The sequence below is a fragment of the Scyliorhinus torazame genome, chromosome 1, assembly GCF_047496885.1.
Source record: "Scyliorhinus torazame isolate Kashiwa2021f chromosome 1, sScyTor2.1, whole genome shotgun sequence".
NCBI classification, from domain to species: domain Eukaryota; kingdom Metazoa; phylum Chordata; class Chondrichthyes; order Carcharhiniformes; family Scyliorhinidae; genus Scyliorhinus; species Scyliorhinus torazame.
In genome coordinates this window covers 96,643,260-96,668,303 of record NC_092707.1, presented here as the reverse complement: position 1 = coordinate 96,668,303, position 25,044 = coordinate 96,643,260, and the positions used below count along the sequence as shown (strand labels likewise).

The window sequence follows — 25,044 nt, the reverse complement described above, 5'->3', positions numbered from 1 at the left end:
GGGTCGGCCGCATCATTGTGTTGTGTTGCGTCCTGGTGTGCGGCGATGTGCCGCAGGCAGAGGAGGGCGGAGTGGAGGAGCAGCAGGAAGAGGCGCAGTCCTCCCAGATGAGGGGGATGGGGGCAATGGTCAGGGCAGACGGGCTAGACACAGGCGGGTGGCTGTCCACCGTTACCGGCTGGCCCAGCGGGCACGGGACAGACTGATAGCCGCCCGCTTCACTGACTAGATGGGCATGGGAATCGGGTAGTATGGCCACAGACCGCACACCATGGCAACAGCCGACCACCCAGCACCCTCACCCCCCTCCCCAACCCCACCCACCCCACCCGCATGCACACCACCACCCCCCGCATTGCCGATCCACCTGCGGCACAACGGCCGGGCTCTCTCAGTTGCGGGTGGACGCGTGTCTATTGCAGGCCATGGAGGATGATGACAACCCGCCCTGCGGTGAGCTCCTGGCTCCACATCGTTGGACTATGTCTGACCCATGGCCACAGTACCACCATCCACCCGGACCATCCCTGCATGCGGCTGTGACACTGCAGCGCACGGTCCCGTCCTCTGCCCGGGGGGATGTTGATGGCGGCCCGGGGGAAGGGGGCAGACTCACCTGGGGCTGAGGTAAGACCACCCCTCACACACACACTTGCGCTCAACGTACATGACACCCCCGCACGCTTTGGACAGAGCACAAAGGCAGCTTCTGTAGGTGTAACATTGACTTTTTAAATATATATATTTTATTCAAGATTTTTGGCCAAACATAACAGTACGTAGTGTTTCTTTTACACAACAATAAAGCAATACAAATAACAGTGTCCAGTTTTAAACAAATAAATAAATAATATATAAACAAAAACAAAAACAAAACTGAATGGCAACTGCCTTGTCCAAAATAAATACTCTCCAAAAATACAATCCAACAATCCAATATACAATTACCTATAACAAATACCTCTACATATTATACATATACAATAACATCTCTGAGAGTCCGTCTGATTCCTCTCCCCCCCGCCCCCGGGTTGCTGCTGTTGTCTGCTTCTTTTCCATTCCCTCTATCTTTCTGTGAGGTAATCGACGAACGGTTGCCACCGCCTGGTGAACCCCTGAGCCGAACCCCTTAACACAAACTTAATCTGTTCTAACTTTATAAACCCTGCCATGTCGTTTATCCAGGTCTCCACACCCGGGGCTTTGGCTTCCTTCCACATTAACAATATCCTGCGCCGGGCTACTAGGGACGCAAAGGCCAATACGTCAGCCTCTCTCGCCTCCTGCACTCCCGGCTCTTCTGCAACCCCAAATATAGCCAACCCCCAGCTTGGTTCGACCTGGATCCCCACCACCTTCGAAAGCACCTTTGCCACCCCCTCCCAGAACCCCTGTAGTGCCGGGCATGACCAGAACATGTGGGTGTGATTCGCTGGGCCTCTCGAGCGTCTCGCACACCTATCCTCTACCCCCAAAAATTTACTAAGCCGTGCTCCAGTCATATGCGCCCTGTGTAACACCTTAAATTGTATCAGGCTTAGCCTGGCACACGAGGACGATGTGTTTACCCTACGTAGGGCATCAGCCCACAGCCCCTCCTCAATCTCTTCCCCCAGCTCTTCTTCCCATTTCCCCTTCAGCTCATCCACCATGATCTCCCCCTCGTCCCTCATTTCCCTGTATATATCCGACACCCTACCATCCCCCACCCATGTCCCTGAGATCACTCTATCTTGAATCTCCTGCATCGGGAGCTGCGGGATTCTTGGCTATCTGGATCCCCAAGTACCGGAAGTCCCTTGTTACCTTCCGCAACGGTAAATCCTCTATCTCTCTGCTCTGCTCCCCTGGATGCACCACAAACAACTCACTTTTCCCCATGTTCAGTTTATACCCTGAAAAATCCCCAAACTCCCCAAGTTATCCGCATTATCTCTGGCATCCCCTCCGCTGGGTCCGCCACATATAGCAACAAATCATCCGCATACAGAGATACCCAGTGTTCTTCTCCCCCCCTGAGTACTCCCCTCCACTTCCTGGAACCCCTCAATGCTATGGCCAGGGGTTCAATCGCCAGTGCAAACAATAACGGGGACAGAGGACATCCCTGCCTCGTCCCTCTATGGAGCCGAAAATAGTCAGACCCCCGTCCATTCGTGACCACGCTCGCCATCGGGGCCCTATACAGCAACTGTACCCACCTGATATACCCATCCCCAAAACCAAATCTCCTCAGCACCTCCCACTCCACTCTATCAAATGCTTTCTCGGCATCCATCGCCACCACTATCTCCGCTTCCCCCTCTGGTGGGGGCATCATCATTACCCCTAGCAGCCTCCGTATATTTGTATTCAGCTGTCTCCCCTTCACAAACCCAGTTTGGTCCTCATGAACCACCCCCGGGACACAATCCTCTATCCTCATTGCCATTACCTTGGCCAGAATCTTCGTGTCCACATTCAGGAGGGAAATGGGCCTGTAGGACCCGCATTGCAGCGGGTCTTTTTCCTTCTTTAGGAGGAGCGATACCGTTGCCTCTGACATAGTCGGGGGCAGCTGCCCCCTTTCCCTCGCCTCATTAAAGGTTCTCATCAGTAGCAGGGCCAGCAAGTCCATATATTTCCGATAGAATTCAACTGGGAATCCGTCTGGTCCCGGGGCCTTCCCCGCCTGCATGCTCCCAATCCCTTTCACTACTTCCTCCGTCTCAATCTGTGCTCCCAGTCCCACCCTCTCCTGCTCCTCCACCTTAGGAAATTCCAGCTGATCCAGAAAGCACATCATTCTCTCCTTCCCATCCGGGGGCTGAGCTTCATATAATCTTTTGTAAAATGCCTTGAACACTCCATTCACTCTCTCCGCTCCCCGCTCCATCTCTCCCTCCTCATCTCTCACCCCCCCTATCTCCCTCGCTGCTCCCCTTTTCCTCAGTTGGTGGGCCTTCTCCCCGTATTCGTACTGTACACCCTGTGCCTTCCTCCATTGTGCCTCTGCATTACCCGTAGTCAACAAGTCAAATTCAACATGTAGCCTTTGCCTTTCCCTGTACAGTCCCTCCTCCGGTGCCTCCGCATATTGTCTGTCCACCCTCCGAAGTCCTTTCAACAACCGCTCCCTTTCCCTACCCTCCTGCTTTCCTTTATGTGCCCTAATAGATATCAGCTCCCCTCTAACCACTGCCTTCAGCGCCTCCCAGACCACTCCCACCTGTACCTCCCCATTATCATTGAGTTCCAAGTACCTTTCAATACACCCCCTCACCCTTAAACACACACCCTCATCTGCCAATAATCCCATGTCCATTCTCCAGGGCGGACGCTGTTGTTTTTCTTCCCCTATCTCCAGGTCCACCCAATGTGGAGCATGATCCGAAATGGCTATAGCCGTGTACTCCGTCCCCGTCACCTTTGTGATCAGTGCCCTTCCCAAGACAAAAAAATCGATTTGTGAATAAACTTTGTGGACATAGGAGAAAAACGAAAACTCCTCACTCCTAGGTCTACTAAATCTCCAGGGGTCTACTCCTCCCATCTGCTCCATAAAGTCCTTAAGCACCCTAGCTGCAGCCGGCCTCCTTCCGGTCCTGGACCTCGATCTGTCCAGCCCTGGGTCCAGCACCGTATTAAAATCTCCACCCATTACCCAACTTCCCCACTTCTAGGTCCGGGATTCGTCCTAGCATACGCCTCATAAAGTTGGCATCATCCCAGTTCGGGGCATACACGTTCACGAATACCACCGCCTCCCCTTGCAATTTGCCACTCACCTTCACGTATCTGCCCCCACTATCCACCACTATAGTCTTTGCCTCAAACATTACCCGCTTCCCCACTAGTATGGCCACCCCCCTGTTTTTTGCGTCTAGCCCCGAATAAAACACCTGCCCCACCCATCCTTTGCGTAGTCTGACCTGTTCTATCAGCTTCAGATGCGTCTCCTGAAGCATAACCACATCTGCCTTAAGTTTCTTTAGGTGTGCGAGTACCCGTGCCCTCTTAATCGGCCCGTTCAGCCCTCTCACATTCCACGTGCTCAACCGGGTTGGGGGGCTCTTTACCCCCCGCCCTTGACGACTAGCCATCTCCTTTTTCAATCCAGCTCCTCACCCGGTTCCCACGTAGCCGTATCTCCCCCCAAGCGGCGCCCCCCCCCGCCCCGACCACCCCCCCCCCCCCCATACCAGCTCCCCCTTCTCCCCAGCAGCAGGAACCCAGTTAACCCAACCCCCCCCCCCCCCCCCGCTAGATCCCAAACTAGCGTAATTGCACCCCCCATGTTGCTTCCAGAAATCAGCAAACTCTGGCCGACCTCGGCTTCCCCCCGTGACCTCGGCTCACACTGTGCGAGGCCCCCTGCTTCCCTGTTCCCGCCGTGATTACCATAGCGCGGGAGCAAAGCCTGCGCTTCCCTTTTGGCCCCGCCCCCAATGGCCGGCGCCCTCAGCTCCTCATCCTCCCTCCCCCCCTCCCCCACGACATGGGGAAGAGAGAAAAGTTACAGGGTCGCAGGATTAACAACTTGGGAAGTCATCTCTTCCCTCTTTTCCCCCCCTTCATCCCACATATTCACCCCCCACTTTGTCCCAAACGTTCTTTTTCTGGCCCGCTCACTCCAGTTTTTCCTCGACAATAAATGTCCACGCCTCATCTGCCGTTTCGAAGTAGTGGTGTTTCCCTTGATGTGTGACCCACAGTCTTGCCGGTTGCAGCATTCCAAATTTAATCTTCCGTTTGTGCAGCACTGCCTTGGCCCGATTAAAGCTTGCCCTCCTACTCGCCACCTCTGCACTCCAATCTTGATATACGCGGATCACCGCGTTCTCCCACCTACTGCTCCGAGTTTTCTTTGCCCATCTGAGGACTATCTCTCTGTCCTTATATCGGAGAAATCTCACCACTATGGCTCGAGGAATTTCTCCAGCCCTCGGTCTTCGCGCCATAACTCGATAGGCTCCCTCCACCTCCAGCGGACCCGTCGGGGCCTCCGATCCCATTAACGAGTGCAGCATCGTGCTCACATATGCCCCGACGTCCGCCCTTCTACACCTTCGGGAAGACCAAGAATCCTTAAATTCTTCCTCCTCGCATTATTCTCCAGCACCTCCAGCCTTTCCACACACCTTTTGTGTTGTGCCTCGTGCATCTCCGTTTTCACCACTAAGCCCTGTATGTCGTCCTCATTCTCAGCAGCCTTTGCCTTCACGACCCAAAGCTCCTGTTCCTGGGTCTTTTGCTCCTCCTTTAGCCCCTCAATCGCTTGTAATATCGGGGCCAACAGCTCCTTCTTCATCTCCTTTTTGAGTTCTTCCACGCAACGCCGCAGGAACTCTTGTTGGTCAGGGCCCCATATTAAACTGCCTCCTTCCGACGCCATCTTGCTTTGTGCCTGCCTTCCTGGCCGCTGCTCTAGAGGATCCACCGCAATCCGGCCACTTTCCTCTCTTTTTTTCCATCCGTGTCCAGGGGGGATTCCCTTCTGGATTACCGCACAGTGTTTTTTGCCGTTAAAATTGCCGTTGGGGCTCCTATCAAGAGCCCAAAAGTCTGTTCCACCGGGAGCTGCCGAAACGTGCGACCTAGCTGGTCATCGCCGCACCCGGACGTCCCGTGTAACATTGACTTTAATAACCAAACGAGTTCATGCACGTGCCCTAGCCCCTAAAACTCATTTGTGCCCTGCACCCGTGCCAACTTACTCAGTGTCTAATTGTTTGGCCTTACGGGCCCTTTGACTACGTCTAAGTGGTTCCCCAGACGGTACAGCAGAACTGGAGGTGGACTCCTGTGATTCCTGCCCTCTGACACTGGATCCCTTTGGCGGCCGTTTCCTGGGGCGCCCTGGCCTAGATGGGCCAGGCTGCGGCCCGGGCGACTGGGATGGCGAGCTGCCAGCCTGTCCTGCCCGTTGCCCACCCGATGCACCTGGGACGGAAGGGGGGGGGGGGGGGAGTCCGAGGTGTCGCGGTGTTCCGGGACCTCCCCTACAGAGGGAGCCGGGACGGACCACACCACCACCACCTCCCTCGGGGTGCCCGATGGCCCCCAGGCCTCTACATGGGTGGGGGATGCGAACGGACTGGCCATCCGACGCCCCCCCGGCATCTGGCGCTGCCAGTCCTGGAGGCCCGTGCTGGTATCGTCAGGGGTCTGCAGGTTTGCAGCCATGGAGCCCAGGGGGTTGGCAAACCATGTCTGTGACTGTGCGACGCCGGCTCGCACATGGCCACTGGCGCCGATGCCCTCAGCGATGGCCTGCTGAGACTGGGCCATGGCCTGCTGAGACTGGGCCATGGCCTGCTGAGACTGGGCCATGGCCTGCTGAGACTGGGCCATGGCCTGCAGAGACTGGGCCATGGCCTGCAGAGACTGGGCCATGGCCTGTTGAGACTGGGCCATGGCCTGTTGAGACTGGGCCATGGCCTGCTGAGACTGGGCCATGGCCTGCTGAGACTGGGCTATGGTGTTGAGCGCCTCTGCCATCTGGCGCTGGCTCTGGCTCATGGCCTCCTGTGAGAGGGCAGCCATGTCCTGGGCCACAGACGCCGCCTGCACGGAAAAACCCAGGCCTCGCAAACCGTTCCCCATGTCTGACACCGTCGCACCCATTGCCTCCACCGCGGACGCCACCCGTGCGGTGTCAGCCTGGGTGGCACGCATGACCGGCACCACTTCCAGCTCCTGGACGCGGGTGGACTCCTCCACCTGCGACTGCAGCCGCCGCAAGCCGGCCGTCACCCTCTTCGCTCGTCTCCGGGTCGGTGGTTGCATCGGATCTATGTGTGGGTGTGGAAACTCCAGGAACCCGGGATCCATCTGGGCGGCAGATGTTCGCTTGGGCTGGGCTGCCCTCCGACGCCCGGCCCCTCTGCTGCTCTACCTCCACCTGCTGTACCGGGACGGCTGTGTTGTGCGCACCAGTGAGTGTACCAGACGCCTCATCACTAAAGTGCCCAACCGAGGTGAGTGTTTCTGTGATGGTGGAGGGTGTTGGTGACAGCAGTGGCGTTGTGTCGTGCTCTTCGTCCCACTCTGCGTCCATGGCACTTTGGGGTGGGGGTTCGTCTCCACCCATCCACTCTGAGTCACTGTCCGGTATTTCGTCTTCCCGGGTAGGGGTGTCCCGGGTAGGGGTGTCCCGGGTAGGGGTGTCCCGGGTAGGGGTGTCCCGGGTAGGGGTGTCCTGGCTCGGATGTGACGGGGGCCTGTGGCTGCCCCCCTCGTCGCTGGGTGGCACACGCTTGCCTCGTCGCTCCCGCACGTGATGGGGGTGTCGTCTCCCTGTTGCTCCAGGTCTCTCCGTCTCCCGTGGTGTGCGAGGGGCATCCTGCGGGCGTCGCATGCCGGAGGGTCCGGGTCTCTCCGTCTCCCGTGGTGTGCGAGGGGCATCCTGCGGGCATCGCATGCCGGAGGGTCCGGGTCTCTCCGTCTCCCGTGGTGTGCGAGGGGCATCCTGCGGGCGTCGCATGCCGGAGGGTCCGGGTCTCTCCGTCTCCCGTGGTGTGCGAGGGGCATCCTACGGGCATCGCATGCCGGAGGGTCCGGGTCTCTCCGTCTCCCGTGGTGTGCGAGGGGCATCCTGCGGGCGTCGCATGCCGGATCTCTCCGTCTCCCGTGGCCTCTGAGGGGCATCCTGCAGGCGGTCTGCATCTGCGGGGATGGGTGCCTCGACGTTTGCTCCTGCGATACACAATGAAGCATGCATGGTTAGACATGCAGGAAGTGATCAGGTGATATGGGGGAGGGGGGATATGGGGGAGGGGGGGATATGGGGACGGGCTGTCGGTGGCTCACTTGGTAGTACGTCCCCGACCTCTGCATCAGCAACCTCCCGGTCCTCAGGTCCGCCAGCCAGTTCCAGGGCCCTTTCCTTGTGTTCGGTCAGTGGCCTCTCATCAGCGGGGCCTCCTCCAGTCCTCACATGCTCCCTATTGTTGTGTGCGCGCTTCTCCTGTGGCGTGGGGGTGGTGGCAGGGGTAAAAGGCAACAGTGTTAGGCAGGTATATGAATGCACGCCATCGGTTGCGCGTGCATTGCAGAGGTTAAGGTTAGGGCTGGATTCACTTGGGGATCTGGGGGAGGGGGGGATATGGGGATGGGGGGGATATGGGGGAGGGGCGATATGGGGGAGGGGGCATATATGGGGAGGGGGGATATATGGGGAGGGGGAATTATGGGGGAGGGGGGATAATGGGGGAGGGGGGATATGGGGGAGGGGGGGATATGGGGAGGCTCACCCTGCCTGCTCTGACGAGGTTGTTCACCTTCTTGTGGCACTGGGTGCCTGTCCGTGGTGTCAGGGCCGCAGCTGTGACGGCCTCTGCCACCTCCCTCCACAGACGCCGGCTGTGGCGTGGGGCAACTCTGCGGCCGTGCCCGGGATACAGGGCGTCCCTCCTCTGCTCCACTGCGTCCAGGAGTGCCTCCACATCCCGTGACTGGAACCTCGGGGCTGAGCGGTGGCCAGCCATCCAGTCGGGTGTTCCGGTCGGGTGGGGGGGAGCAGCGCGGCCTTATGAGCCGTCACGCCGTGCGGCGTGGATGACGCTGCACGGCGTGAACCACGTGCGCAAGCGCGGATCCCGTCACGTCGCTGCTAGCCCATTTCGGGCCGGAGACTTTTGACCCATTTTTCCGACGTGACGCAAGTCGGATTTGCGCCATTTTTTGCACCGATCGGCGGACTTTGCGCCGATAACGGAGAATTTCGCCCCTGGTCTCCCTATCTGAGGAAGGATGTTCTTGCTGTAGAGGAAGTGCTGAGTTTACCAGACTAACTCCAGGACTGATGTATGAGGAGAGATTGAGTCGGTTAGGATTACATTTGCTGGAATTCAGAAGCGTTAGTGGGGGATCTCATAGAAACCTATAAAATTCTAACAGGACTAGACAGGGTAAATGCAGGAAGGATGTCCGTGATGGTGGAGATGTCCAGAACCAGGCGTTCTGAGGATATGGGGTAGACCATTTAGGACCGGGATGAGAAATTTCTTCGCCCAGTGTCTGGTTACCACAGGAGGTAGTTGAGGTCAAAACATTGTATTTTTTCAAGAAGCAGTTAGATATAACACTTGGGGCAAGGTGGATCAAAGGATATGGGGAGAAAGGGGGAACCGGCTATTGATATGGATGGTCAGCCATGATCATATTGAATGGAGGAGCAGGCTCGAAGGGCCGAATGGTCTATTCCGGCACCTGTTTTTTCATGTTTCTATGATCCTCGGACAAGCCCGAAATTACTCTGTGCAACCCTTAATTTCCAATGGCTTTCTTTATTTTCACTACTTGTTCTGTGATGGATAAATCTAAAAAGCATAATTCCATCCTTTGTTTAAAAAGTCTAAATTCAGATAGGGCATCTTTTTCCTTCAAATTCATGCTGAGGGATTTGATTGTGACTTGACCATTGTGTACATAGTCAAAAATACTAAAAATAATTACATTACAACAAAGCATTTGTACTGTCATAGATCATAGAATTTACAGTGGAGAAGGAAGTCATTCGGCCCATCGAGTCTGCACCGGCCCCCGAAAAGAGCACTCCACCCAAGCCCACACCTCCACTCCATCGCAGCAACGCCAGCTAACTTTCTTTTTTGGACACTTAAGGGCAATTTAGCATGGGCAATCCAACTAACCTTCACATCTTTGGACTGTGGGAGGAAACCGGAGCACCCGGAGGAAACCCACGCAGACACGGGGAGAACGTGCAGACTCCGCACAGACAGTGACCCAAGCTGGGAATTGAACCTGGGACCTGGAGCTGTGAAGCAACAGTGCTAACCACTGTGCTACCATGCCGCCCATCAAACTGAAAGGGAAATCGAAATGATCACTATTTATGTATTAATGCATCCATTTTACCAATTAAGGCAAAAGCAGCAGTAGTGTTGTGGCGAAGTTCCTCACTCTTTTAGTTTTAATTGACAAGAATGTGGCACAATGACGAGGAACTATGCAGTGCTGTGTTGCAGGATCATGAGATTCAAGTTTAATTTTCCCCACAAATTCTCAGCCAGTATTGGCCATGCATCATCAGGGAACCACTGAACAGAGCCCAAGTACCTCCCTTCAGAAAATGAGGTAGCATTGGAGACCAAATACAACCCATGTACCCACTGTGGATCACATCAGGCATTTTACTGACAGAGGCTTGCTAGCTCATTTCACTAGGGAATGGTGCTTCGTGAAGCAATTGAATTATTTTAAAGCTATTTGAACAAAGAAAGTTTGATCAAAGAAAGACAATCTTGTATTTAACACAATGTATTAATTCCTCCCCTTTGTTGAACATGTAACTTGCCCTGCATTGTGATGAGGGTGTGCAATTAATGTGCTTCTGGAACATTAACAGTTTGAGAGAATTAAGCAACAATTTTTGTCCACTTCCTATTTCCTATGGATTTTCCCATACTGCACACCATTCTTCATTTGAAAAATAATCTGGTGATCCGGTCACTCCTACTGCCACTCCATGATGACTGCTATGACAGTGTGGAAATGGTTGGTTTGCAGATGTACAGCACGATAGTAGCTATATTATTAAACTACTATTCCAGAGAACATGAGTTTAAATCTAACGATAGCAACTTGAGAAATTAAATTCCGTAATTAAAACCATGAAACATTCAGATTATCATAAGAACCCAACTATCTTTTAATATCCTTCAAGGAAAGAAACCCCTCTTACCTGCTCTGTGAGTCTAGTCACACACCAACTTGGTTAATTCTTTATTTCCCTTTGTAATTGTTTCACAAGCCACTCAGTTATATCAAACCACTACACTGCAGTTATTAAATAAGACAACCAGCTTTTCTGGGCAACTAGGGATGGCCAGCAATGACCACATGCTGAGAACGAATATTAACAATAAACACCTCGCTCATCAATTTTCTACCCGTTGAAATCTGTGGGACCTGAACGCTATTCAGTCCAACTGTAATCTATGAAGGAATATCTGTCCAGATTTCCTAACACACACTCCCAGGTCAAGGAGCATAATGTGGGCCGGGAGGTGGCAGAGTTGAGGGTGGGGGCTGGGTGGCAGTGGATATTATTAAGCAAATTCTATCCGTTTTGTACAGCGATCTTTTCTCTAGTTAGTTTGTATGATCTGTTTGTATTTTGACAGACCAGGAGCTTGTCCTTCCCACCATCCGCAGTGCTGTTGAGAAACAACTCGGCCTCATTGCTGCGGGAAAAGCTGACTTCCCACCCGTCCTGGAGCACGCCCTAAATATCTTCAAGAGGAAGTTCCATTATTTTGTCGACTCTGTAGCTGGTACAACTGAATGTTTTGATGTTTTGTATTATAACAAATTCCTATGACTAATTGTCAAACTGTTCAGTAGTCAGTCACAAGAATTTATTTTGTAAGGCTCCTTAATTCTCCATTCTGTACTCCCAGCAGTAACAATTACCTCCACGTTCATCTGTAGATCTGTCTGAGTAGGAATCTTTCATCTGTTGGCTGATAGGCCATGATTGAAGAAATATATTTGTAATTGGAACACCACCAGTGAAAGGCAATAGTTACCTCATGGAACAATAGATAACGTGGAAGATGGTTTAATTGCAAAAGTTTCATCAAACGTTTTGCATCAAGACAGACATCATTATCAGCCTCAACTGTGCTTATACTCTGGACTCTCCTAAGACTGAATGTTCCATAGTACTCATTAACTGATACAATGATGAGAAAATTCCATCAGCCCCGTCTCCGCCTGTAGGTTGTAAACAGCAAGGAAATTCACTTGTATGTACCAGTGAGATTATCCCAGTGCACTGTCAGTAGAAAGCACGCCCATCAGTCTGACAACAGCACCCGTCCTTTTCCTATCAACCACCGACTGCCATACTTTTACATACCTTTTCTTAGAGAATGAATTCATCTGTCCTCCACGCATACTGTGAAAGAATGCGACCATTTGGTTATTAATACACTGGGGAAATTAAGATTATTCCTTATCAATTGAGAAAAATGCAGTTTGAGCTAGTGCACAATTTTAGCTCCATCGCTGCTCATGACCAGTCTTCTTGCAACCATCCCTGCAGGATTTGGACGCTGCAATGGCACTTCTCTCCATGGCACTCAAACTGTGTAATGTTTGTGGTGTCAGCTGTTGCTCAATTGTTGGTGCTCATGCTTTTGAGATGGAGGGAAGAGTTTACAGAACGTGATCTGGATGCAGTTCTACTTTGTACAAAAAGAAAACAAAAGAAATACATGTATGTTACAAGAAAACAAATAAATTTAATGATAATAAAGAGAACAAGAGGAAAATCAAACATGTTCACCAGAGTGTGAACAGATTAGATCCTATTTACAGTTGCCTACTTCGAACAAGTTGGTGAATGGCTTCCACGCCTTGCGGTCCTCTTCTGACCCCCGGATGGCGAATTTGATATTCTCCAATTGGAGATATTCAGACAGGTCGGACAGCCAGTCTGCAGCTTTGGGTGGTGCTGCTGATCGTCAGCCAAACAGGATTCTTCGGCAACGATTAGGGAGGCAAAGGCGAGGGCGTTGGTCCCCCTCCCCATGAAGAGTTCTGGCTGGTCTGATAACCCGAAGACTGCCACTTTCGGGCTTGGCTCCACCCTCATCACCTTGGAGATTGCCTCAAAGAAGGCTGTCCAGGACCCAGCAAGTCTGAGGCACGCCCTGAACATGTGGGTGTCGTTGGCCAGGCCTCCCTGGCACCGTTCACATTTGTGCTGCACCTCCGAGAAGAACCTGCTCATTCGGGTTCCAGTTAGGTGTGCTCTGTGCACCACTTTCAGCTCCATTAGGCTTAGCCTTGCGCATGTGGAAGTGGAGTTTGCCCTCTTCCCATGCTCCGCTCCAGAGTTCCCACCCTATTTCTATCCCTTGTTCTTCCGCACATTTTTCCAGTGTCTTGTCTAGCAGGAAATGAGCTTCTTCTAACAGTCGCCCATACATGTCCCCGCAGTTCACTCCCCCCCCCCACCCCTACCTAAGTTGCCCGTGTCCGACAGTTCCTCTATCATTTGTCCGTGGGTATGTTGTCTTCAAATTGCAGGCCGCACAGAGGTGCAGTGGTTAGCACTGCTGCCTCACGCGGCTCAGGACCCGGGTTTGATCCCGGCCCTGGGTTACTGTCCATGTGGAGTTTGCACATTCTCCCCGTGTCTGCGCAGGTCCCACAACCCAAAAAGATGTGCAAGGTAGGTGAATTGGCCACGCTAAATTGCCCCTTCAATTAAAAAAAGAAGTTTCCTCCTTGCAGAGGACGTTTTTGATTTGTAAATGTCTATTGAGCAGTTGTAACCTTTCCGTCAGTTCCTCTAAAGTTGCTAATCTGTCATCTGTGTAGAAGTCCCTAACTGTCGATTTTCCCTCTGTCCTGTCTCTACCTCTTAAAGGTGGTGTCCATTGTGGCTGGCGTGAACCTGTGATTGGTGCAGATGGGGGCCACGATGGACATTTCGGTCAGGCCAACGTGCTGCCTTAGCTGGTTTCATGGCTGGAGCGTAGCTATTACCGCTGGGCTTGTAGAGTGTTTTCTCCTCTATTTTGGTAAAAAATGCCTTGGGGATGTAGATCGGTATGGATCTGAAGAGGAAACTGGGCAGTACGTTCATCTTGATCGTCTGTACCCTCCCCGCCAGGGAGAGTGGGAGTGTGTCCCACCTCTGCAGGTCCTTCTTTACCGCCTCCACCAGACTAGTCACGTTCCATTTGTGGCTCTGTGTCCAGTTGTGGGCAATTTGGATGCCCAGGTAGCGTAATTTGTTGAAACAGCAGTCCCTCCAGCTTTGTCTCTCTCCCTTGCTGGTTCGCTGGGAAAATTTCACTTCTGGTCAGGTTGAGTTTGTAGCCCGAGAAGGTTCAAAACTCTTTCAGGAGAGCCATGATCCCCTCCATACTGCTTTAGGGGTCCGTGACGTAGAGGAATAGGTCATCCGCATAGAGTGAGACTCTGTGCTTTCTGCCCCCCCTCTGAATTCCCTTCCAAATCTTCGCCGCTCTGAGGGCAATCACCATGGTGAACAGGAGTGGGGACAGCGGGCATCCCTGCCTTGTGCCTCTGTGCAGCTGGAAGAATGTAGAGATGGTGGTGTTGCTCTGCAGTGTCGCTGTGGGAGCGTTGTAAAGGACATTCACCCAAATGGTGAACCCTGCTCTGAGCCCAAACCGCTCCAGTACTTCTGAGGTACTTCCAATCGACTCTGTCGAAGGTCTTTTCTGCATCCAGGGAGATGATCACCTCTGGTGTTCTCTTCCTGGGTGGGGTCATTATCATGCTCAGTAGGTGCCTGATGTTCGATGTTAGCTGTCTACCCTTAACAAAACCCATCTGATCCTCTGCGACCACCTCTGGTACATAGTTTTACAATCATTTGGCTAAGATCGTGGCCAGTATTTTCACATCGATATTGAGCAGCAAAATGGGTCTGTAGGATCCGCATTCAGTCAGGTCTTTATCTTCCTTGGGTATCAGCGAGATTGAGGCTTGTGCTAGAATTGGTGACAGAATTGGCTTGAGGTTCATAAGGAGGAGATGTTCGCAATTCTGGAAAGTGTGAAAATAGATAAGTCCCCTGGGCCGGATGGGATTTATCCTAGGATTCTCTGGGAATCTAGGGAGGAGATTGCTGAGCCTTTGGCTTTGATCTTTATGTCGTCATTGTCTACATAGTGCCAGAAGACTGGGGGATAGCAAATGTTGTCCCCTTGTTCAAGAAGGGGAGTAGAGACAACCACGATAACTATAGACCAATGAGCCTTACTTCTGTTGTGGGCAAAGTCTTGGAAAGGTTTATAAAAGATAGGATTTATAATCATCTAGAAAGGAATAATTTGATTAGGGATAGTCAACACGGTTTTGTGAAGGGTAGGTCGTGCCTCACAAATCTTATTGAGTTCTTTGAGAAGGTGACCAAACAGGTGGACGAGGGTAAAGCAGTTGATGTGGTGTATATGGATTTCAGTAAAGCGTTTGATAAGGTTCCCCACGGTAGGCTATTGCAGAAAATACGGAGGCATGGGATTCAGGGTGATTTAGTAGTTTGGATCAGAAATTGGCTAGCTGTAAGAAGACAGAGGGTGGTGGTTGATGGGAAATGTTCAGCCTGGAGTTCAGTTGCTAGTGGAGTACCACAAGGATCTGTTTTGGTGCCACTGCTGTTTGTCATTTTTATAAATGACCTGGAGGAAGGCGTAGAAGGATGCGTGAGTAAATTTGCAGATGACACTAAAGTCGGTGGAGTTGTGGACAGTGCGGAAGGATGTTACAGAGGGACATAGATAAGCTGCAAAGCTGGGCTGAGAGGTGGCAAATGGAGTTTAATGCAGGAAAGTGTGAGGTGATTCATTTTGGAAGGAGTGACAGGAATACAGAGTACTGGGCTAATGGTAAGAATCTTGGTAGTGTGGATGAGCAGAGAGATCTCGGTGTCCATGTACATAGATCCCTGAAAGTTGCCACCCAGGTTGAGAGGGTTGTTAAGAAGGCATACGGTGTGTTAGCTTTTATTGGTAGAGGGATTGGGTTTCGGAGCCATGAGGTCATGTTGCAGCTGTACAAAACTCTGGTGCGGCCGCATTTGGAATATTGCGTGCAGTCTGGTCGCCGCATTATAGGAAGGATGTGGAAGCATTGGAAAGGGTGCAGAGGAGATTTACCAGGATGTTGCCTGGTATGGAGGGAAGATCTTATGAGGAAAGGCTGAGGGACTTACGGCTGTTTTCATTAGAGAGAAGAAGGTTAAGAGGTGACTTAATTGAGGCATACAAGATGATCAGAGGATTAGATAGGGTGGACAGTGAGAGCCTTTTTCCTTGGATGATGATGGCTAGCATGAGGGGACATAGCTTTAAATTGAGGGGAGATAGATATAGGACAGATGTCAGAGGTAGGTTCTTTACTCAGAGAGTAGTAAGGGCGTGGAATGCCCTGCCTGCAACAGTAGTGGACTCGCCAACATTAAGGGCATTTAAATGGTCATTGGATAAACATATGGATGATAAGGGAATAGTGTAGATGGGCTTTAGATTGGTTTCACAGGTCGGCGCAACATCGAGGGCCGAAGGGCCTGTACTGCGCTGTAATGTTCTACGTTTCATAGAGTTTCATAGAATTTACAGTGCAGAAGGAGGCCATTCGGCCCATCGAGTCTGCACCGGCTCTTGGAAAGAGCACCCTACCCAAGGTCAACACCTCCGCCCTATCCCCATAACCCAGTAACCCCACCCAACACTAAGGGCAATTTTGGACACTATGGGCAATTTATCATGGCCAATCCACCTAACCTGCACATCTTTGGACTGTGGGAGGAAACCGGAGCACCCGGAGGAAACTCACGCACACACTGGGAGGATGTGCAGACTCCGCACAGACAGTGACCCAAGCCGGAATCGAACCTGGGACCCTGGAGCTGTGAAGCAATTGTGCTATCCACAAGGCTACCGTGCTGCCCGTTCTAACATGCCCATTGCTCGCAAGTCTGTGAATAGGTCCTGCAAGTGCGGAACTAATGCTGGTGCGAATCTTTTATAGAAGATCGCCGGGAAACCATCTGGTTCATGGGCCTTCCCCGCCTACATGGAGTTAATGCTCTACTTAACTTCTCCCAGTACTAGTGGTGCTTCCAGCCCCTGCTTTCTATCGTCTCCAACAACTGGCATATCCAGTCCTCGAGTCCGCATTGAGGGGGGGGGGGGGGGGGGGGGCTCTGATGTGTACAGCCCCCGGTAGAAGGCCTTGAATGCTTCATTGACCTTTATTAGGCTTGGTTACCAGTCTGCCATTGTTGTCTATGATCTGAGCTATATCCCTCGTGGCTGCCTGCTTTCTTAGCTGGTGCAGCAGCAGGCTGCTGGCTTTGTCTCAATGTTCGTCGAAGGTGCCCCGTGTCTGGTGGAGCTGGTGTACTGCCTTACTAGTGGAGAGTCAACCTCCAGCAAAGAGTCGACACGCTGTTGCCTAGCCACCCTCTCCCGCCTGTCTCTGAGTCAACAAAGAACAAAGAAAAGTACAGCACAGGAACAGGCCCTTCAGCCCTCCAAGCCTGTGCCGACCATGCTGCCCGTCTAAACTAAACTCTTCTGCACTTCCAGGGTCTGTATCCCTCTATTCCCATCCTATTCATGTATTTGTCAAGATGCCCCTTAAATGTCACTATCGTCCCTGCTTCCACCACCTCCTCCAGCAACGAGTTCCAGGCACCCACTACCCTCTGTGTAAAGAAAACTTGCCTCGTACATCTCCTCTAAACCTTGCCCCTCGCATTTTAAACCCATGCTCCCTAGTAATTGACCCCTCTACCCTGGGTAAAAGCCTCTGACTATCCACTCTGTCTATGCCCCTCATAATTTTGTAGATCTCTTATCAGGTCACCCCTCAACTTCCGTTGTTCCAGTGAGAACAAACCAAGTTTATTCAACCTCTCATAGCTAATGCCCTCCATACCAGGCAACATCCTGATAAATCTCTTCTGCACCCTCTCTAAAGCCTCCACATCCTTCTGGTAGTGTGGCGACCAGAATTGAACACTATACTCCAAGTGTGGCCTAACCAAGGTTCTATACAGCTGCAACATGACCTGCCAGTTTTTATACTCAATGCCCCGGCCAATGAAGGCAAGCATGCCGAATGCCTTCTTGACTACCTTCTCCACTTGTGTTACTCCTTTCAGTGACCTGTGGACCTGTACACCTAGATCTCTCTGACTGTCAATACTCTTGAGGGTTCTACCATTCACTGTGTATTCCCTACCTTCATTAGACCTTCCAAAATGCATTACCTATATAAGTCCTTTATAAGTGATTATCTCACTCCTAATCACTGCGCTCAGTGCTCCCCATTTTGGTTGTTGGTAACGCACCCATCTTTGGTCTCTGATATTTTCTCGCAAAATGTATTATTGCCAAGGAGAGCTGTGTCCAACCTCATTGGAGGGGCGTTGGGAAAACCCATCTCCAATCTCACATCCATGTAGTGTGGAGTGTGGTCGAAGATTACGATCACAGAGTATTCTGGTCCTACTATCGCTGGAAGCACCGATTTCCCCATTTCCCCACTACATAGAAGCCGATGTGCGAGTATAACGGGTGTATTTGAGAGAAGGAGAATCTTCTCGTCTGGGTGTGGGAATTTCCATGGGTCCACTGACCCCAATCATTGCATAAATGCATTCAGTTCTTTCGCCATATTTGATGTTTTCTCTGGTTTGGGGTTTGATCTGTCCGTTCGTGGGTCCTGCACAGAGTTAAAGTCCACCCACTCCGTGTTGTCCCAGTTGGGAACGTACACGTTAACCAGGACCACTGGTGCCCCGTCCAGGATGCCGCTGACTGTGACGTATTGCCCCTTGGATCCGTGACCACCCTCATCGCAGTAAATGCTGTCGTCTTATTAAGCTACCCCCCGATCTCTCGTCCTGTAGCAAGAATGGTACGTCTGTTCCTCCCAGCCCTTTTTTACTCTCAATCGGTCCTTCCCCCTCAGGTGTGTCTCTTGGAGGAAGACTATGTCAGCTTTCATAGTTTTCCAGTTGGCAAAGACTCTGGATGTTTTCACTGGGCTGTTAAGTCCCCTGACGTTCCAGCTGCCTAATCTATTGGGGAGATTTTGTGCCCCCCTGCGGGATCTACCTTCTGGATGTGCCCCTGCACTCCGGAGTTTCCCTTTGTTCATTTTCATTTCATTTTTTGTTAGGGGGCCATCCAAGATGGCCTCAGTCACCGTACTCACCATGAGGCCGGGACCCTGTGCTCCGGGATTTCCCTTTGCCCAGGGGCTACCCAATATGGCCGCCAATTATGTGTACGCCATGTGGGTGAGACTCTGCACTCTGGTTTCCCTTTGTTTGGGGACCCTCCAACTTGGCTGTTTGCAGTGCCATTTTGTTCCATGTCACCATGTGTGGCCTGTTGTAGCCAGCCTAGTGTCCTTCCTCCCCCCACCCCCCGTCAGTTTGTTTCCCTTATGATACTGTTTCCCCCCTCCCCCATTTACATCCCTAGCTAATCCCCCGCTGGTGGTGTGTACCCCTCCATCTCAGTTGCAGGTCTTTGTTTGCCTGGTGCATCGCAGGATTCTTTCCCGGTCCTGGTAGCAGTGCATGTTGGCCCTCGGCTGCTCTCTGGCCTTGGGTTTTGGCCAGAGTGACCGGTGGGCTCTGTCTATTTCTTGTTTGTTGGGGAAGCTGTCCCTTTCCACCAGGTTTCCCAACATCTGGGCCACATATTCCGTGGGGTCCTTTTGGTTCCCTCCGGCAAGCCCACTATCCTTAGGTTCTGGCGCCATGACCAGTTCTCCTACTCCTCTATTTTCCTCTTTAGACTGTGCTGCATCACCACCAACCTCGCTATCTCCGTTTCTAGGGTGGCATCCGGTCGCTCTGATCCGTTGCGGCTCTCTCCAATTCCTTGATGGTGTTCCCCTGGGCCTCCAGTTGCCTCTCTGCCTTGTCCATGGCCACCTGCATGGTGGCTAGGGCCTCCGTGACCGCCGCTTTAATGTCAGTCTTGATTTCCTCCTTGAGCTCCCTTAGCTCTCTAGTGAGGAACTTCTTCCATCCACCCTCCAGTGAGGGGGTAATCCCATGTGTGGTTTGCTAGTTCCCCCTCGTTCTGGTGCGGACGGCACTTCATCACCTTGTGTGCCCGCCGTCTCAATCGCTCGTCTCTCCTGGCTTCTGCCCCTTTTTTCTTTCCGGCCTCTGAAGCTATTGTTGCTGGGAATCGTCTCTTGTGCTGTTGTTGGGTAGAGTGAGGGAATACTTTTTTTCCCTGTTTTAGCTGGCTACTTTGAGTAAAAGAGCCTACTTTTGGGCTGTTAGGAGGAGGACCACCTTATCCTGGGCAGCACGGTAGTATAGTTGTTAGCACTGTGGCTTCACAGCGCCAGGGTCCCAATTTCGATTCCCCCGCTAGTCACTGTCTGTGCGGAGTCTGCACGTTCTCCCCGTGTGTGTGTGGGTTTCGTCCGGGTGCTCCGGTTTCCTCCCACAGTCCAAAGACGTGCAGGGTAGGTAGGTGGATTGGCCATGCTAAATTGCCCTTAGTGTCCAAAAAGGTTAGGAGGGGTTATTGGGTTAGGGGGATAGGGTGGAAGTGAGTCCTTAAGTGGTCGGTGCTGACTCGATGGGCCAAATGGCCTCCTGCACTCTGTCCAATGTTCCTGTGCGTCTGCTCAGCACATTCCTGTCACCAGAAATTCCCTCTTTATCTATTAATGTCTGAGATGTTCAGCATTGCTCCTTTGATTCTCACTGAAGAACTCTGTTGAAGAGGTGCAATTCATAGATTTCACAGTGCAGAAGGAGGCCATTCGGCCCATCGAACCTGCACCGGCTCTTGGAAAGAGCACCCTACCCAAGCCCACACCTTCACCCTATCTCCATAACCCAGTAACCTCACCTAACACTGAGGGCAATTTTGGACACTAAGGGCAATTTAGCATGGCCACTCCACCTAACCTGCACATCTTTGGACTGTGGGAGGAAACCGGAGCACCCGGAGGAAACCCACGCACACACGGGGAGACCGTGCAGATTCCGCACAGACAGTGACCCAAGCCGGGAATCGAACCTGGGACCCTGGAGCTGTGAAGCAATTGTGCTAACCACTATGCTACCATGCTGCCCAATTCTTGGGCATCAGTAACACTGTTCCTCACTGCCAGCTCAGGAGAACGAAGCCTGTCTGGCTATTCTCTTCCGAAGAGGGATTGAAACACTTGTCCCACCATTGCCTCACTGAGATGTGTTGCCTCAGCACAGACGTGGGCCTGTCAGTACTCAATCAGGAACTGTGTTTCACACTAGGCCATTCTTCAGAGTACTTTGTGTTCAATTTTTTAACAAAGTTTTGATAAGGAGAGATGGAATTGATATTCCTGGCTGACAATAAACATCTTTTACAGATAATTCTGTCTTATTGGATTGTGACACTGTACAAAAACAATAATCTGCATCCAAAGATTGGAACTGTCCTAGCTGTATCCTGCAGTAATGCATTCTTTGTCACTGAGGATGTACATTATATGTCTGAAAAGCATTATTCATCATCCAAGATGCTGAAATGATTGCATTTGGGTGAAGTTTGAACTGCAATGGAGGTCTGGAAGAGGTTTGCTCTTTGAAAGTCGTAGAGAATTGGTGGCGGCTTACCCTTCGGCCTTCAGTGCCCTTTTATGGTTACATTTGCTCAGTCCGTTCTCTTACTTTACAGGTATGGATGAATTAATGGAGGTGTCATTTTCTCCAATTGCTGAGACTGGGAAGCCTCTGTCCCGCTGTGGCAAGTGTCATCGATTCATGAAGTACATTCAGGTTGGTGAAGTGAATGAGGGTGGGCAGAGAATGAATTGACTTATTTTCCATAATCCTAAGCACAGTTTCTTTAAATTGCGTTAGTATTTATTAGCAATACAGTGATAATGTTTGCGACCAATGGTTAGGATTTGGAACACGCTGCCTGGTAGGGCGGTGTATATGAATTCAACTGTAGACTTCAAAAAGGAATTGGATTCAACACTTGAAGGAGAATATAATTCATATAAAGAAGAGGTGGATTGGTTTGAAAGACCCAGCTTTTAGTGGATGGGCTGAATGGTCTCATTCTGTGTTGTACTTTATGATTCTGTCTATCCCATTATCAGCAATATGCCATCTTCAAGAATCCCGGAACCCCGTGGTTATACTAAGTGACTCAAAGAAAAAAGTAGATTCTTGGAGCAGTAAATTCAGGTACAGTCCGAGACAGTTGTTGAGTGCTTTCTAATGAGAAGTATAACTGATCGTAATGCTGCAGCCAATTTGCACATGAAATCCCAACGTCAGTAAGGTAAACAACCACTCACTCTATTTCGGTGGCAGATAAATGCAAATGGGACACTGAGAACCTGCCTGTCCTTTTAAAATGTACAAAGTGTTTCTTTTGTGCATAAACAAAGAGCAGACAGCCTCTGTTTGACATTTTATTTGAAAATGGCACTTTTGACAATGTAGCACTCTATCAGTATAATTTATGTGCCCAGTGTTGTAGTCCGAAAAGTCAGTTGGTGAATGGCAGAACTGGAGCCAATCTTTACATATTGTCAAAAAGCACGCAAGATGGGCAGATGCTCAAATCTGGGAACCGTCTTTTCCTGGTCCAGCAAAGATATTTAAAAACTGCTGTTACAAAGGTTTTTTGCACTGCCTTGGCTCTTCCAAGCATGTGTGATGTAAACTTGGCCTTCAGGATTGGTGGCTGGAAACTAGCCTGTCTGCCTCTTGAGACTGCTCGATAATAATTGCCTAGCCTGATTTTTCAGGGTCTGGGCAATTAAACCTTTGTTGTTCTTTGATTATGCCTTCTGTGCATTCAGCTGCCTGCCCCCATCAACTTCTTTGACGATACGTTAACATATGTAAATCTCAGAGACCTTCCCAATTGTCTATAATCCCCTTCTCCTCCATAAACTAGTCGCATTTGATTATTATCTAAACTGCTTTTCTAAACTCGTTACCTGGAGAGACACATACCAATTGAGGCCCTTTGAATACTGTCTATTGCTGTTTCCAGGCGGCTTCATGACAAAATTTATTTACGGAATTACATATACCTAACAACCTTCCTAATCCAACAACCACAATTTTAGTCTGTATTTATTTTCTTAGGGGCTGAAGTGAATCCCCAATTGATACCCGACATCTGCATACTATTAAGCATAATTCATTTTATTACAATTCTGAACCAGACCGCAACAGTTGCTAGGATACCTGACTGAAACCCCAATATTTTATTTAATTTGTAAGACTGAGGAAAGGATACTCCACTCCAGGAGTGATTCCCCGCACAAATAGGGAAGTGGTATATGAAAACAAACTTTATTACTAATACAATATTCCTAACTTTTAATCTGATAAAGAAAAATAGCTTATAATTACTAAACAATGCTTAACAATAACATGAAACACAAACTCCAAACTGCTATCTTTTATCTCTACTCAACCAAAACCTATCGCGGGTCAAAATCCACTTTTAAATACAGTTAGCTAACACAGGATTACTTGCCAAAGATTAAATAGAGATCTTTTGAGACTGTTTGAAGAGAGAGACCTGAACCTTGTCAGAATAATGCAGAATCTCTGCTGTATTCTTCAGAAACTACTTCTCGGCTCGCCTTCCAGCCAAAAAAACTAAGTTTGGCCTGCCTGCTAGAGACCTGGTACAACCGTAGCTCCTCCTATTAGTTACATCTTCCTTATCCCACTCAAATCCCATGACCTGGTTATTTAAGTGTAAATATAGTGTCTCTAATTATCTACTCCCCAGGGAACCTTCTTCAAATAAACAAAATTCCATGAGACCAAACTTTTACGAGCTTTAATTATCCCTTGTGGCCAGGTGTCTGTCTTTTAAACCAGGACTTTTTAAAAAGACTACTGCAGCAGTCATGCACACACACTAACCCAAGCCCTTACTGCACCAAATACATATAATACAAAATATACCTGAAATTCCTACTTTCATCACATTATACAATTAACACCCAAGCCCTTGAATGGAGCTTAATCAAAAAATGCATTTCAAGCACAAATGGTTTAAGGAAAGCACTAACACTTCAAGATCCCCTAGAAGGTAGTAATCATAACATGATAGAATTTAATATTCAGTTTGAGAGTGAGAAACTTGGGTCAGAAACAACTGTTTAACTTAAATAAAGGGAATTACAATGAAATGAGGATAGAGTTAGCTAAAGTGCATTGGGCGGATAGATTAGCAAGAAAGACAGTAAACAAGTAGTGGCAGACATTTAAGGAGGTAATTCATGACTCTCTGCAAAAATGTATCCCAACAAGGAGCAAAGATTCTAAGAGAGGGATAAACCAGCCATGGCTAACTATGGAAGTTAAGGAGAGTGTTAATTTGAAAGAAAAAACACACAAGGAGGCAAGAGTCAGTGTTAGCCCCGAAGATTAGGAGAAATTCAGAATCCAGCAAAGGAGAGCGAAAAAGATAATAAAGGGAGAGAAAATAAACTACGAGGGCAAACTAGCGAGAAATATAAAAACTGACAAGCTTCTTTAAATGTATAAAAAGGAAGAGAGAGGTCAAAAGTGAACATAGCCTCTTAGAAAGGGGCTGGTTTAGCTCACTGGGCTAATTCGCTGGCTTTTAAAGCAGACCAAGGCAGGCCAGCAGCACGGTTCAATTCCCGTACCAGCCTCCCCGAACAGGCGCCGGAATGTGGCGACTAGGGGCTTTTCACAGTAACTTCATTGAAGCCTACTCATGACAATAAACGATTTTCATTTCATTTCATTTCAAATGAATCTGGGCAGATAGTTATAGGGAACAAGGAAATGGCAGAGGAGTTAAACAGCTGTTTTGCATCAGTCTTTATGGTGGAAGATATTTCGAACATCCCATTAATATTAAAGAATGTAGGGGAGGAATTAAATATCTTGGCATCACTACAGAAGTAGTATTAGATAAATTAATGGGGCTAAAGGCAGATAGGTGTCCTGGCCCTGATGGATTGCATCCTAGGATCCTAAAATAAGTAGCTACAGAGATGGTGGATGCATGGTTGTAATTTTCCAAAATTCCTTGCTTTCTGGAAAAGTACTGGAGGATTGGAAAACTTCAAATGAAACTCCCCTGTTCAAAAAAGGAGGGAGGCAAAAAATGGGTAACTATAGACCAATTAGCTTAACATCTACTGTTGGAAAAATGTTGGAACTTGTGTTGGGACTCATTGGGATTTAGAAGAATGAGAGTGATCTCATTAAATATTTATGATTCTTAAGGGGATTGACAGGGAAAATGCAGAGAGGATGTTTCACCTCGTGGGAGAGTCTGGGACCAGAGGGCCTAGTCTCAGAATAAACACGAAGATGAGGAGGAATTTTTTTTCTCTTGGAGGGTTGTGAGTCTTTGGAACTCCTTGCCATGGGAGCTGTGGGAGCAGAGTCCTTGTGCATAGGGTGCAGATAGATAGATTCTTGATCAGTAAGGGATCAAGGGTTATGGGGAAAGGGCAGGAAAGTATGTGTGAGGAATGTCGGAACAGCCATGATCCTAT

General features: G+C 50.0%; 1 protein-coding gene across 2 annotated transcripts in view; it reads left to right on the top strand.

The window, feature by feature from the left end:
* Positions 1-25,044, top strand: part of top3b (DNA topoisomerase III beta) — a 129,278-nt gene that overhangs the window by 100,004 nt on the left and 4,230 nt on the right. For both annotated transcript variants that reach the window (XM_072498403.1, XM_072498397.1), the window contains 2 exons: positions 11,130-11,279; positions 21,201-21,301. In XM_072498403.1, the coding sequence (XP_072354504.1) occupies positions 11,130-11,279; positions 21,201-21,301 (251 nt within the window). The remainder of the gene's footprint in view (positions 1-11,129; positions 11,280-21,200; positions 21,302-25,044) is intronic.